Consider the following 16,260-nt stretch of genomic DNA (forward strand, 5'->3'; position numbering starts at 1 on the left):
AAGTATCACCCACCTTATTCCTGATGCTTCTTGCGTTACACGCACTTCAACCCATCTCCATGCCTGCAAGTACTCTACTTTGTTAGTGTTCCCTTCCCCACTGCCTCACTACACGCTTTGGAGTCCTGAATATCGGCTATCTTAGTTGCTGGACTACAAATCCGGTTCCCATTCCCCTGCAAAATTAATTTAAACCCTCCCAAAGAGTACTAGAAAACCTCCCTCCCAGGATATTGGTGGCCCTTTGGTTCAGATGCAACCCGTCCTGCTTGTACAGGTCCCACCTTCCCCAGAATGCTCTCCACTTATCCAAATACCTGAAGCCCTCCCTCCTACACCATTCCTGCAGCCACGTGTTAAACTGCACTCTCTCCCTATTCCTAGCCTCGCTATCACGTGGCACCGGCAACAAACCAGAGATGACAACTCTGTCTGTCCTGGCCTTTAACTTCCAGCCTAACTCCCTAAACTCATTTATTACCTCCACAGCCCTTTTCCTACCTACGTCGTTGGTACCAACGTGCACCACGACTTCTGGCTGCTCACCCTCCCCCTTCAGGATCCTGAAGACACGATCCAAGACATCCCTGGCCCTGGCACCCAGGAGACAACATACCTTCTGGGAGTCTCGCTCGCGACCACAGAATCTAGGGGCTAGTTTAGCACACTGGGCTAAATGGCTGGCTTTTAAAGCAGACCAAGACAGGCCAGCAGCACGGTTCAATTCCCGTACCAGCCTCCCCAAACTGGCACCGGAATGTGGCGACTAGGAGCTTTTCACAGTAACTTCATTGAAGCCTACTCGTGACAATAAGCAATTTTCATTTCATTTCCTATCTATTCCCCTAACTATTGAATCTCCTATTACTATTGCTTTTCTATTCTCCCCCCTTCCCTTCTGAGCCCTAGAGCCAGACTCAGTGCCAGAGACCTGGCCGCTAGGGCCTTACCCCAGTCGGTCATCCCCCCCCAACAGCATCCAAAACGGTATACTTGTTTTGAAGGGGAACGGCCACAAGGGATCCCTGCATTGTCTGCCTGTTCGTTTTCTTTCCCCTGACTGTAACCCAGCTACTCTTGTCCTGTACTTTGGGTGTGGCTACCTTCCTGTAACTCTTTTCTATAACCCCCTCTGCCTCCCGGATGATCCGAAGTTAATCCGGCTCCAGCACCAGTTCCCTAACACGGTCTCTGAGGAGCTGGCGTTGGGTGCACTTCCCGCAGGTATAGTCGGTGGGGACACCGGTAGTATCCCTCACCACCCACAACCTACAGGAGGAGCATGCAAGTGCCCTCGCCTCCATCCCCTCTTACCTTACAGAATATAGCTGCCCTGTGGACCAACTGGACCTCCACCCTCCGACTCTGCTCCCAGTCAGCTGCACTCTGTAAACTCCTGGCTCCCTTCTCACTCTTTGTGGAAATGAAATGAAAGGAGCACCTTACTCCCTCCTCACCCAACTCCCTCAGTCACCAAACTCTCACTATCACACTCAAATGCACCAAATTCAGTACTCCCTCAGTCACCAAACTCTCACTATCACACTCAAATGCACCAAATTCAGCACACCCTCAGTCACCAAACTCTCACTATCGCAATCAAATGCACCAAATTCAGCACTCCCTCAATCACCAAACTCACTATCACACTCAAATGCACCAAATTCAGCACTCCCTCAGTCACCAAACTCTCACTATCGCACTCAAATGCACCAAATTCAGCACACCCTCAGTCACCAAACTCTCACTATCGCACTCAAATGCACCAAGTTCAGTCTGCACTGTAGCTGGATCCCTTTTATACTGTGACTCTAGCCTCTGAAAACTGGCCTAATCCAGTTAACTAATTAACAAGCTCCAGCTGCAAGTACCTACAAGTAGAACCTTTGTTTAAAGCTGATTGAAAATTCACCTTCTAAACCAAACAGCAACTTTTAAGTTAATTAACTAAATAAAAGAAAGACTAGACTTTAGATAAAAATGAACCCTTATACTCCCTCAGCCAACAAACTCTCGCACCAAATTCAGCATCCAGTAAGTTCACCCTCAAATAAGTCTCCTGCAGCATTGCTACATCTGTTTTCAAACTTTAAAGATGCGCAAGCACCCTTGACCTCTTGACCGGTCCTCCTAACCCCCTCACGTTCCACGTGCTATCCTAACTGGGGGTCTCTTCCCCCCCCACCCCACCCTTCGTATCCACCATCATCATACCACCGGGCCCTGCCCCATAAGCCTGACCCGCCCCTATCCATTATTAACATCGAACCCCTTCCGCCCCCTCCCAAAACCCCCCCAACACCTCATGGGCCCATCAGAACTTGTCAACCAGGCTCCAATGTCCGCAGCCCTCCTCTCACCTCGCCTCCGTTCACTAGCCGACTTTAGTTAGCTAGCGCGGGTGGCTCCCCCGCCATCCCCTCCCACCCAGTCCCAGAGAAAGAAAATACAGAAACAACAATCCAACCCATACAATTCACTAAAATAAGATGTAACCGTCGCAGCACAGAATGCCTATCAACCCAACTAATAACTTAAACTCTGTAACAATGTGAAGAGAAGTAAATTACAATACACGTCAGTAGAAAGAAAGTTATAACATTTATATATTTTCCTGTTCCCCAATCACAGTCCACAGTCTCTCTTCCAGCTCTGCTCCTCACGTCTGTCCCAAGCCTTCTGCCCTCACGAACTCCTCAGCCGCCTCCGCTGTCTCAAAATAAAAGTCTTTGGCATCATACGTCACCCTCAGCTTCGCCAGGTATACCAGACTAAATCGCACCCCCTTCTTGTACAGTGCCGCCTTCACTCGCCCGAACATCGCTCGTCTTTTTGCCAACTCCACCGTCAAGTCCTGGTAGATCCGAACTCCGGCACCATCCCACTGCACCTCGCGCTTCTGCTTCGCCCAGCTTAACATCTTCTCCTTCATGCAGTACTTCTGGAAACAGATGATTACTGCTCTTGGCGGCTCATTCACTTTGGGCTTCGGCCTTAACGACCAATGAGCTCGGTCCAGTTCGTACTGGGAGGGGACCTCACCCTCCCCCATCAGCTCCGCCAACTTCTTAGCGAAGTACTCTGTTGGCCTTGGACCCTCTATCCCTTCGGGCAAGCCCACAATTCTTAGATTGTGCCGCCTTAAGTGGTTCTCCAAGTCCTCAAGCTTTGCTCGGAGCCCTCTGTTGACCTCCATTGCCCTCCGCAGCTCGTCCCCCATTGAGGTGAGCTGGTCGCTGTGCTGCGACGCGGCCTCCTCCACTTCCCTCATCTTCTCGCCCAGCTCTCTCACCTCGGCCGATGTCTTTGCCACAGCTACTCTCGCCAGGGCAATTGCCTCACCCACCACTGACTTCAGTGTGGCCGCCATCTCCTCCCTCAAAGCCTCCATGTGCCTCACAAACTGCTTTTCTAGCTCCACCGCCATCACCTCGGTCATCTTCTCCGCTGTAAGTAGTGCGGCACCACCAAGCGATTCGGCCTCCGCCATCTTGTCAACGCTTTCGCTCATCTTCTCATTCAACGGCGAGCCCGCGTTTCCTCGACGCTGCTTTTCGCATCCTTTAACGGCTTATTCGTTTTCCTTTTTCTCACACTTCCTTCCTTCTTCAATCTCAAATTTCTTTGAAACTCCTTTCTGCTCTTTTTTTTTAGTATACCTCCAGAATTTCCCTGGGACCGGACTTCAGTCTTCTCACAACATTCTAGGCGGGAGCCATCCGATGTGGGACATCTCACCTACATCGCGCCCTGGCTTCGGGCCTGCTGCCTCGGCCTCCGTTTGGCTTCGCCCCGCAGCTACCGTCAAGTTTTCAGAGGAGAGTAAGAACAGAAAAAAATCTTTCTCTTTTCTACTCGTGGTCTTTGAGGCCTTCAGCTTTCAGGCTGCTCCTTGGAGACTAAGTCGTGATCCCCTCTCCTTCTCCACGTGCAGCTGCCCTGCCGAACCCACTGGGACCAGTCTCTCCCCTCCCGCCCTTTCAACTCTCCCGCTCCGTGAAACGGAGCTTTGATCTTATCACCGGGCGAGGGAGGCAGGGCCGACCCCGGAGAGGTTTATTTTTTGCCGGAAAATCCGCGGGGAACCCCCGAAAAAGACCGCGATATCACGCACCGGCAGGAGCCTCTTCTGAACGCGGCCGCTCCGTTCGCAGACGCCACCAGAAGTCCTGCACTATTTAATTTAAAGCCCTCTCTACTGCCCTAGTTATACGACTTGCCAGAACACCGGTCTCAGCACAGTTCAGACGAAGACTGCTCCAACAGTGCAGTCCCCACATTCCCCAGGAATCAAAACCCATTTCTCCCACATATCTATGAGCCATATATTCAACTCCCTAATTATCCAGGAGTCAGAGGATACTGGTTTGGAATAGGAGCAATTGCCAGTTTTCTTCCTTCCTTTAATCCTCATCATAGGTCAAGGCGACAGACTTGTTGCAGTACCTCTATACTTAGCACTATCCTGGCTGACAGCTAATCCCTTAAAACCCAAAAGCCAAATCTTGAACTTGGCTCACATGTGTGACTCATTACTTTCCGGCTAAAACTGCTCACCATCAGCAGTTTCTGAAGGGAAGATTTACTTTGTGGAAGTATTATTTCCTGTGTGAACATCTGTAACAAAGGATGTAATGAACTCAGTAATTTTTGGATCTTTATCAAGCTGGACCAGTGAATCCCACGCATTTAACCTTGGAAGCCTTTTAGCTTTGCTGTACCTTGACCTGCTCTCTGTAAATTTTCTGAAATTCCCTCAATAACCTCCAAGCATTTGGCGAAGTTTCATCAACCCCAAGATGGATTTTTTCCCTTCGCACCCTCAGGGTTTTTCAACATCTGTGAAACAGTTTAGATTTTTGGTTGGTAAATAAGCTTGACTCTGCAGAGTCCCTGAAACCGGGAACAGAATATAATGCTAAGTTGTGAATTTGAATGATATTGTATTTTCAAAGCTCTATGGTGACTTTCCCATAAAGTTCTAGATTTGCCTCAGTCCTTGGATCACTCTCTCACTGGACCAAGTTCTGAAGTCATGTACCGTGAGCTGAAAAAAATACTAGTATTGCATAATAAAATTAATTTGTGCTCATATTAACCTTCGATTTCAATTCTTAATATTTAACTTGCATTATAATTAAGCAATCTTTCATATATAACATAAATCCAGATGTGGCATGTAGATTCATAATCTACTAATCTTTATTAGTGTCACAAATAGGCTTGCCTTAACACTGCAATGGCGTTACTGTGAAAATCCCTTAGTCACCACACTCCAGCACCTGTTCGGGTACACTGAGGGAGAATTCAGAATGTCCAATTCACCTATTAAGCACGTCTTTCAGGACTTGTGGGAGGAACCGGAGCATCCGGAGGAAACCCACGTAGCCACAGGGAGAACGGGCAGACTCCGAACCGAAAGTGACCCAAGCCGGGAATCGAGCCCGGGTCCCTGGCTCTGTGAAGCAACAATGCTAACCACTGTGCTACCGTGCCGCCCCACAGCTTGGCACCTTGGCAGTGCAAACTGGCACTGCCCCCGTCAGCTAACAGTGCCACCTGGGCACCTTGGCAGTGCCAGGCTGGCACTTCCAGGCAGTCACGTTGGCACTACCAGAGTGCCCAGGTGACATCAGCAGTGCCAGGGCGCCACTCTGCCCAAAGGGCATGCAACCAGGAGCCTCTGATCCCCTTGGAGACACCCACGAGTGCAGTTCCGTCTGGTTCCCATTTGTGGGGACCAGTGCCGAATGACGCTTGCCCGAGATCTCGGAGTATCCGTAAGAGTGAAAAATTGTAAATCACACTTTTCTATTTGACTTAAATAATAATTGTGCAGTGAAACATGCTCATTTATTCAGATGTTGACAGGTTCATGAAAATGCTACCAAGAGGAATCATGAATGAGGGGCGGAATTCTCCGACCCCACGCAGGGTCGGGGAATCACCCGGGGCCGACGTAAATCCCGCCCCTGCTGTGGCCGGAATTCTCCACCACCCGGGAATCGGCGGGAGCGGGAATCACACCCCCCCGATCGGCGAGCCCCCCGCGCCGATTATCCGGGCCGCGATGGACCGAAGTCCCGCCGCTGACAGGCCAATCCCGCCGACGTGGTTTAAACCACCTCTGTGCCGGTGGGATTGGCGGCGCGAGCGGGCCCCCGGGGTCCTGGGGGGGGGGGGGGGGATGCGGGGCGATCGGACCCCGGGGGGTGGCCCCACGGTGACCTGGCCCGCGATCAGGGCCCACCGATCGGCGGGCGGGCCAGTGCCGTGGGGCACTCTTTTTCTCCGCCTCCGCCACGGCCTCCACCATGGCGGAGGCGGAAGAGACCCCCCCCCTACCGCGCATGCGCCGGTGGTGACGTCAGTGGCCGATGACGCCCCGGCGCATGCGCGGACTCACGCCGATTGGCGAAGGCCTTTAGGCCAGCCCCGATGCCGGCCGGCACCAAAGGCCGTTGGCGCCGGTTTTGGCGCCAGTTGGCGTAGCAGGAGCCACTCCGGCGCGGGCCTAGCCCCTAAGGTGCGGAGAATTCCGCACCTTAGGGGGAAGGCCCGACGCTGGAGTGGTTGGCGCCACTCCACTACGCCGGGACCCCCCGCCCCGCCGGGTAGGGGAGAATTCCGCCCGAGCTTACGCCTGAAGCCAGTCGTTTTTTTCCAAACAATCTTGAAATACCAACTAACACTATATGAACCAATCAAATCTTTTAAGTTATTAGTTTCAGATGCTTTCTCTTGATTTTTGATCCAATTGATATGTTTATAAAGAAAGTAATATACAAAACACATTAAAACATATATAGTTGGCTAATTTAAAAAAAACTATTCTCTAGACTTGGATGCTTTGTGTCTGAAATTTTGACACAAAAGCTTGTTTTGAGAGACTGTGTTCTCAATGTTGGATTTCCTCTCTCCTTTGAAGGTTGGATTCCTTTTCTGCTCTGTTGAATCTTCTCTCCATCTTGGCTTCATTAACTCGAATTAAGTTCTGTTCAATGCCTTGGTTTTAAATCTCTCATCCGTGTTTTCAAATCCCATTCATGGCCTCTCTCCCTACCTCTTATATTTTACTGCAGTCCCACAACCCTCTGAGTTCTCTGTACTCCTCCAATTCTGCCCTATTGTGCACCCTCAATTTTAATCGCTCCGCTGTTGGCAGTGGTGCCTCCAATTGTCTGGACCCTTAGCTCTGAAATTGCCTCCCTAAACCTTTCTGCTCCTCGACTTCTCGCTTCTTGCATATGCTCCTTAAAACCTACCTCTTTGATCAAACTCCAATTTTATTTGACAACTTTTCTGTGAAGTCCGTTGGGAGGATTTACTCTGTCAAAGGTGCCATATAGCTGGAAGTTATTGTTGTTATCACAGATATTACCAAATCAACTCTTTTAAAAACAAGTTCCTGCACTGTTCAGCTGAAGGTGTTAGCTCATGCAAGGGTATGATTCTGTGGATTCTTTGCCCAAGTGACTTCTTCATCTGAATGAGCATGGACAGTGAAATTGAGCAAATTAATTGATTGTGAAGGGCTTTGCATGTGCGTCTGATCATGTCCTTGTTTCTGTTTGCCAAGGGAAATCCAGTAAATGAACATGAGCTAGTGATGAGCCATGGTTAATTTGAATGACGGACTCCGTTTAAAGGGCTGAATGGTCAGTTCCTGTTACGGTTAATGCTTTTGCCATCTAAGTCCTGGGTTTATAGGAGTTATCAAATGATGTGCATGTAGGGGCTGGTTTAGCACAGGGCTAAAGAGCTGGCTTTTAAAGGCAGGCCAGCAGCACGGTTCAATTCCCGTAATAGCCTCCCCGAACAGGTGCCGGAATGTGGCGGCTAGAGGCTTTTCACAGTAACTTCATTTGAAGCCTACTCGTGATAATAAGCGATTTTCATTTCATTATCAATTTTCATTTTGGGTGATGGGGTGAAAGCGTTTGACATCAACCTAGACCCTTTCTGTGTAATACATTGTGCAGGGCTTTAATTCAATTTAAGATGGGCAGCTATTTCATAAATTCTGAAAATGTGTGATTTCCAGGTCCCACTAACAGAGGCAGTGGATCCTGTGGACTTTGAAGATTATGTGTTAATGCATCCTCCTATAATTGATCCCGGTCCCTTGAGGGACTTACTGGAATTCCCTCCAGATGACATTGAAGTTATTTACAGCCCCAGAGAATGCCGAACACTGGTGCAAGCTGTTCCTGAAGAAAGGTAAGAAGGCAATCCCTAACTATGCAAATCAAATGCAAATTGCTAAAATGTAATCTTAAGTGTTAAAACAAAAGGGTTATATATGCACAGCAGGTTAGTAAACAAATTAAATATTAAGCTTGGTTATATGAAAGGTTCCATTTGAAATAATAAATGAAGTTAACACTGATGAATTTGTTCTGCATTTCCAGTATTTTCTTTTATTTCAACATTTCAGTATTTATGCTTTATCCTTCTACAATTTAAATCTCTGGCATTTGAATTTCTGTTGCTCCAGCATCAAAACAATGTTCGAAAGTCCAAGGAGAAGATTTCTCCACCTTCACAAAAGTTAATTCAGTGGCATCGATGGGTTTAACTGAGGACTGAGATATGATTCTATGTCACCGTGCAGCCGGAGCAACTCCTCCCGGGCTCAAGGATGAAGAAGGGTTCCTCTCCTTACAGGCAGTCCTCTAGGTGTCCTCCCCTTCGGTGCCACTTTTAAGAGATGTCCCCTCTGCACCTCAGTTGTGCACTGCCGCAGTCCCTCTTGGGTTCTGAATTACCTGCCTGTTACTCTGTCAGCTCAGCAAGGTTTTACACAGATAAAATGTTTCCAAGATCAATCCAGTGCCCTGTGACTCAGTCTCTAGGAAGTCCAAAGCGCTTTCAACACTGAGCCAAGGAAACCACATGTCAGCCGCCAGCTTTCACTGGGCAGGTTACTGAAGACACAAGAGACACGTGTGAGTTTTATAAAATTAGGGAAGCAGGAGTAAACCATGTTGAATTCCATTCAAATTATGTACAAGTGGGCAATTAAATATAACAATGAGCTCTCCATTGCTAATGGGTGAGTTTCCAGTTTTGTTACCTTTCTGCCATTGACTTAATCTCTTAAAGTTTTCTTACTGCCAGGCGTCTGACTTGCAACTTTCCACACAATTCCCGATGTCCATCCACCATTTGGCCCTTGTCAGCCGACTGCACAAAATTTAGCCTAAAGGGTTAGTTTTCACATGTATGCGGATGACATCCAGCTTTACCTCATGACCATCATTCTCAACTCATCCACTGTTGCTAAATTACAAGACTGCTTGCCAAATCCGATGCTGGATGGCCATACATTTTGTCCAATTAAATATTGAGAAATGAGAAGCCAAACTCTGTTCCCTAGCTGCCAAATGTAACTCTCTCTCGCCGGCAAGTGGCTGAGGCTGAACCAAACCTCGGTGTCATCTATAACCCCGTAAGGAGCTGTGACCACTTTACCCCACCACAGAAACAACATCTGTTTCCACATGAGAACATCAGATAACGCCACCCACCTCAGCTCACTTGCTGCTAAACCCCTCATCCATACCTTTGTTATGTCCAGACTTGATTATTCCTCCCACTCCTGGTTAGCGTCCCACAATGCACCTCTGTAAACTTGATGTCATCCATGACCCTGAGCCCTTACCAACACCAAATCCTTCACTATCGTTCTTGCGTCCTGATACTGTGTGAGAGCCGAGGAGTCTTTTCCCTGGATTTTGGAACTTCTCTTTGTGCTGGTGCAACAGAAATACAAAAGGCAGAGATTTAAACTTTTCTTAAAAAGCCTGCAAGATGATTTCTAGCTCGAACACAGGGCTGACTGCTCTTGGAAATGTGGTGCCAGATCCTGCATGGCTATCGGGAGATGTGGGCTTCATGACATTAGAGCTGCTCCCCGCCCACCCCACCCCCAGCCACGTGATCAAATGGCAACCCCATGTCAACCACATTTATGAGCTTCCTGTTCAGCTGACTGCCACATCAGACCCACGGCAGGTCCCGTCGAGTTGTGGCCCCAGTGATGGGCACCGTGACACTCGGACTAAATCAATCCCTGTGTTTACAGATGATATCAATGAGGGACAGCATGTAGATGAAGAATAGAGGGACAAGGATAGATCTTTGGGGGGGGGGGGGGAAACAAATATACCGATGCAGGAGTGGCAAGGGAAGCCTTTGCAAGTGATTATGTGGCTGCAGTTAGATAGCAAGGATGGAATCAGGTGAGTACAGTGACACCCAGCTGAATGACAGTAGAAATGTGTTGGAGAAAGATGGTGTCACCAACCTGTCAAAGCTATCGACATACATTTCAATGGTGAAATGGACAGCAAGATGCTATTTTTTGCATAGCTAAAGGTGGAGCAGTGCATCTCGGGCAGGAACTTTTCAATATTTACATATTACCATGCATCTGCCTCTGCCTGACTGTACTGTATCATTTATGCATAAATAACTGAGTGCCATTAGCTTCACTAATTTTTTTGATAGCAAACTTTCGACCCATTCAGTGGGTGAGTAAAACTATGGCAAATGAAATTCAATATGAAGAAATGTGAGATCATCCACTTTGGATCTGAAAATGAGAATTAAGAACGTGGGCTTAATGGTACAAGACTAGGACCTGTGGAGGAGCAGTGGGACTTAGGAGTCCACAAACACAATCACACAAATCTACTGCAGAGGGACGAAATGTAATCCAAAAGGCTGATGGAATATTGGCCTTTATCTCAGACATTAGAATTCAGAAGTGAGGAAGTGTGGTTTCAATTGTACAGAAGCTTGGTCAGACTCCATCAAATTTTATTTATTGCCTCGAAGGATTAAGAGACCAAGGAACAGATGTTAAAAATCAGGAAGGGAAGTCAGATGAAACTTTATTATTTACTCAAAAAGATGTTGGTTTCTCATCTTAATTCAAAGTTACATAATTGAAATTGTCTGATCATGTAAACCTGTTAGCATTGCATTTTTGCTTTGTTTGTGTTTTGCTTTGCTTAATTCAAATTAATGGTCAATTCAAATTCTTAGCTCCAAAAATAACCTTGAATTATCAGTAGGAGGCAGTCGAGCTGTTGAATAAGTTATTATGCAAGGCCCATTGTTGCAGCCAACATATGTGGAGTAAGATGCAATTGGAAGCATTGAGGGAGACAGAAATGATTGAAATGGCAAGAAGGCCGGTAGGTGAGGTTAATCTATTGAAATGGGATGGGCTTGTTCGGCTAAATGACAATATTCTCCAAACATTTTTAATATTAAAACAAATGAGGGATCATGTGATAAGTGCAGAATTAGTTTGGCTTTCCATTTCAATTCCTGAAATGTTGGTTGAATGGTTTTGGGTTTCAGGGTGAACATTCTTAATAATCTGCGGGAGGGGGGAATTTATATTTGGTTTTGAGTCTGTAATAATCCACAGGAGGCAGGAGTCCCGTCACCACACCAATATTTATTGCCAATAACTAGATACAAGAGCAGCTCCAAACAGTGCTGCTAGCATTCCAGTCAACTTAAGACTGCTCACAAAGCCTACACAGGTGTTTATATGGGCCCCCTCAATGAGCTATCATTGAGGGAGCTCATACTCCAATTGGCCAACCAATAATGCTAATTGGAGGTCATTACAGAGTCCATGTCAGTGGATTGTGTTACATACAAAAAGTTGCAAATACTTTATAAAACAGAAACTCCAACAATGCCTTCAACATTTTTAACTGTTTCAAGGTACTTCACAATTGGGAGTCAGAGCAGGAGGAAAATTAGGGGATATGGCCCAAGACACTGCCAAAGAGAGATTTTTAAGATGTTCTCTTTGAAGGTGGGGAAGATGTAGCAAGGCCAAGAGGCTCAGACAAAGAGTTTCATGGTGTAGTATTACAATTCCAGACCAGACCCCAACAGTGGCTAGGATACTGGACTGAAACCCCAATATTTGAGTTTATTTTGGAAGACTGTGCAGAAAGAACACTTCACTCCAGGAGTGATTGCATGAAAAAATAGTGATTTGGGATTTTTAAAACAAAACTTTATTATGAACACAATATTAAATTCTTTAATATCACCCCCGAAAATAGCCTACAATTACCCCTTAACAATACTACTAAGTACAGTAAATACCATACCCTTAAATAATATCTCTATTCCCAATTAAACAATAAGAAAAAAAAACATTGAGCTCTCAATCCATCCTGCATCCCTATGGCACAGAGTAATACTTGCATTCCAGGACAGATTTGGTTCCTGTTAGAACACCTGCAGACTCTGGCTGGTTGTCTTCAAAAAGCTGTTTCAATGGTTTGTTTTAGCTGCCCCTCCCCTTGTCCTCAGACAAGTCGGCATTGCTTTAAATACTATTAATCTTTTTTAACTATCCACTGTGAGAGCAAAAGATCTTGCTTATGGACTCAGTGTTAGCCAGATTAGAACTCAACTCAAAAGCTTTCTCAAAATGTCTGAATGCCGTAGCTGCACTCAGCAATGACATCATCTCCCCAAGCTGAAAGCAAATTAACTCCCCAGGCTGAAAACACATTAACTCCCCGGTGACTCTTTCTCGTCAAACAACAGTGCATTAACACAGGCTTTTTACTCTGGTTAATTTCACCTCTTTTCAACATTTTCTGTTTATACTTCACTTCCAGGTGATCTGACTAGTAGTTTGAAACATAAGCAAAGAACATTAGAGGAAAGTGAGGAACATTTGAGGAAAGAGATGACTTAATAGTCTAAAACTTTAGGCATGGTGGCGTATGGTACGGTTCTAGCTTTGAGACTTTTGGCTGTGCCGTCGAACTTGATTTTTAGTCCAGCCGTAGAGGCTAGTGAATCTTCGAATACATTTTTGTACTTCTTCAGAGGGTTTTGCAAGTTGCTCTTTGAATCCACTAATTGATTGACTGTTTCTCAGTTAAGTTTAATCTTAGCCAACCATATTCTGCCAAATAGAGAACGAAGGTTCCCACGGACAATGTGAAGAGACAACTTTGCTGCTTGCCCATTTGCTTCTACTTTAATCATAATGCATCCTTTTAATGGGAAGACCTCTTCAGTGTATGTCCTTTGGGTCACATTTGATGGTTTTAAAGGCAGATGCCTCAGTTTTGTGATGATGAAATATCTCGGGTATTAGCGATACTGCTGCGCTCATGTGCACTTTTAATTTAGTTTCATGACTTTCGATTTTGAATTACTCAAAATCATTGTTGATCTCCCTGCGTTGACAAAACATCTAGCTTTAGGTCTTGTTGCAGATCAGTTTCAATGTATTTTTAAAAAATATATTTTTATTCTCCTTTTTTCACATTTTCTCCTGGATTTACATCCACCAACAATAAACAATAATCAGCAACAAATACATCAATCCCCATAACAATAACAACGATCCCATCCTCCCACCACCCCCCAAACATTAGCCCGCATGTTTACATAAACAAATGACAAAAAGGCATCAGGGATTACCCATAGTCACCCTTAATACACACAGCGCCCCTCCCCCCAACCTTCCCACCCATCTCTCCCCAACTAATGTTCAATGTTATCCCTTTCTTGAAAATGCATAATTAATAATGCCCATGACTTGTAGAACCCCTCCGTCCTTCCATTCAGTTCAAACTTAACCTTCTCAAGGGTCAAGTATTCCACCAGGCCACCCCGCCATGCCAGGGCACAGGGTGGAGAGGCTTCTCTCCATCCCAGCAGAATCCGCCTTTGGGCGATCAACGACGCAAAGGCTACGATATCTGACTCCACACCTGTTTCCAATCCTGGCTGGTCCGGCACCCCGAATATGGCCTCCCGGGGATCCGGGTCCAGTTTCACGTGCACCACCTTGGAAATTACCCGAAAAACCTCCTTCCAGTGATCCTCCAGCTTTGGACAGGACCAAAACATATGACCGTGATTAACCAGCCCACTCCCCCGCAACGCTCACACACATCTTCTACTCCTTCAAAGAATCGGCTCATCCTCGCCCTCGTGAGGTGTGCTCTGTATACCACCTTCAGCTGTATCAGCCCCAACCTCGCACATGAGGTGGAGGCATTTACTCTCCGGAGCACCTGACACCAGACCCCCTCCTCTATAACCTCTCCCAACTCGTCCTCCCACTTTGCTTTGATCCCTTCTAGCGGTGCCTTATCCTTTTCCAAAATAGCTCCGTACACCGCTGACACTGCCCCTTCTCCAGTCCCCTTGTCGTCAGCACCTCCTCCAGCAATGAGGAGGCCGGTTCCTCCAGGAAGCTCTGTATCTCCTTCCTCGCAAAATCTCCAACCTGCATGTATCTAAACATTTCTCCCTGCTCCAGCCCATACTTCGCTTCCAGCTCCTTCAATCCTGCAAACCGACCCCTAAGAAACAAATCTTTTAGCGTCTTAATCCCCGTCTCTTCTCATTCCGAAAACTTCCATCCCACCTCCCTGGCTCAAATCTGTGGTGCCCTTGAATCGGCATTTCCCTTGACCCTGCCCCCAACCCAGTGTTGGCGAAACTGCCTCCAAATTTTCAGTGAAGCTATTATTACCGGACTCCCTAGGTACTTCCCCGGAGCTATCGGGAGCGGCGCTATTGCTAGTGCTTTCAGTCCCGACCCCCTGCACAAACTCTCCTCCATTCTGACCCATTGGGAATCAACCCCTCTGACCCAGCTCTGCACCTTCTCCACATTCGCCGCCCAGTAGTAGCACATCAGGCTCTGGAGACCCAAACCCCCTGCTTGCCTTCCCCTCTGTAGCAGCAGCTTTCTCACTCTGGCCACCTTCCCTGCCCATATGAACGAGGTAATCCTTCCCTCAATCTCCCTGCAAAAAGCCTTTGGCAGGAAAAATTGGTAGGCATTGAAAAATAAACTGAAATCGCGGCAAAACATTCATTTTAACCACCTGTACCCGACCCCCCAGTGACAGAGGGAGACCATCCCACCTTGCCAGATCGGCTTTCACTCTCCCCACCAAACTAGTGATGTTGTACCTGCGAAGACTCCGCCATTCCCAGGCCACCTCTACCCCCAGATACTTAAAGTGAGTCCCTGCCCTATGGGATGGCAGCCCCCCCCCCGGCCAAGTCACCACAAAATACTCACTCTTATCCAGGTTCAGCTTGTAACCTGAGAAAGACCCAAATACTCGCAGTAGCTCCAATATTCCTCCTATCGACACACTTGGTTCCGACACATACAGCAACAAGTCGTCGGCATATAAGGACACCCTATGCTCTATTCCCCCCTCCGCACTATTCCTTTCCATGCTCCTGAACACCTTAATGCGATGGCCAATGGCTCAATCGCAAGTGCAAACAGCAGGGGGGACATAGGACATCCCTGCCTCGTCCCACGGTAGAGAGAAAAGTATCTTGACCTGATGTTGTTTGTGTGTACACTTGCCTTCGGCTCCTTATATAACCGCTTTACCCAGTTCACAAATCTTGGTCCAATCCCAAACCGCTCCAGAACTGCCATCAAGTACCCCCATTCTACCCGGTCAAACGCCTTCTCGGCGTCCAATGCCATAACCACCTCTGTTTCCTTCTCTTACGCCAGTGCCATAACGACGTTCAAAACCCTCCTAATGTTCGAAAAAAGCTGCTTCCCTTTCATGAACCCTGCCTGAGCCTCACCTATTCGGGAGGCACTACCCCAGCCTACCAGCCAGTACCTTCGCCAATACTTTTGCGTCCACATTCAGAAGTGATATGGGCCTAAACGACCCACACTCTGTCGGATCCCTATCTTTTTTTAGCAACAGTGAAATCGATGCCTGCCACAAGGTCTGTGGCAGCACTCCCTTCCCTATCGCCTCTTAAAACATCCCTACCATCTGGGGTGCCAGCTTATCCTTGAATTTTTTGTAATATTCCACCGGAAATCCATCCGGCCCTGCCACCTTCCCCGTCTGCATCCTCCCAATCGCATCCTTTATCTCCTGCTCCACTATCGCTCCTTCTAATGTAGTCCTGTCCCCATTCTCTAGCCTCGGGTACTCCAACCCATCTAGAAATTCCTGAATCTCACGGTCTCCCCCGGGTGGCTCTGACCTGTACAACCTCTCATAAAACTCCTCAAAAACCTTGTTAATCAGCTCCGGAGCAACCACCAACTTCCCTGCCCTATCCCTCACCTGAAGAATTTCCCTCCCTCCGGAGCTGACCTGCTAACATAACAGCCTTATCTCCATGTTCGTAAACTGCACCGCTTGCTCGTCTCAGTTGGCGCACCGGCTTCCTGGTGGACAGTCGGTCGAA

General features: G+C 47.4%; 1 protein-coding gene across 15 annotated transcripts in view; it reads left to right on the top strand.

Moving 5' to 3' along the window:
- dock7 (dedicator of cytokinesis 7) overlaps positions 1-16,260 on the top strand; it is a 223,709-nt gene that overhangs the window by 28,120 nt on the left and 179,329 nt on the right. For all 15 annotated transcript variants that reach the window (XM_038794509.1, XM_038794510.1, XM_038794511.1 and 12 more), the window contains exon 3: positions 8,045-8,220. In XM_038794509.1, the coding sequence (XP_038650437.1) occupies positions 8,045-8,220 (176 nt within the window). The remainder of the gene's footprint in view (positions 1-8,044; positions 8,221-16,260) is intronic.

The sequence above is a fragment of the Scyliorhinus canicula genome, chromosome 4 (assembly GCF_902713615.1).
Source record: "Scyliorhinus canicula chromosome 4, sScyCan1.1, whole genome shotgun sequence".
Classification (NCBI taxonomy): domain Eukaryota; kingdom Metazoa; phylum Chordata; class Chondrichthyes; order Carcharhiniformes; family Scyliorhinidae; genus Scyliorhinus; species Scyliorhinus canicula.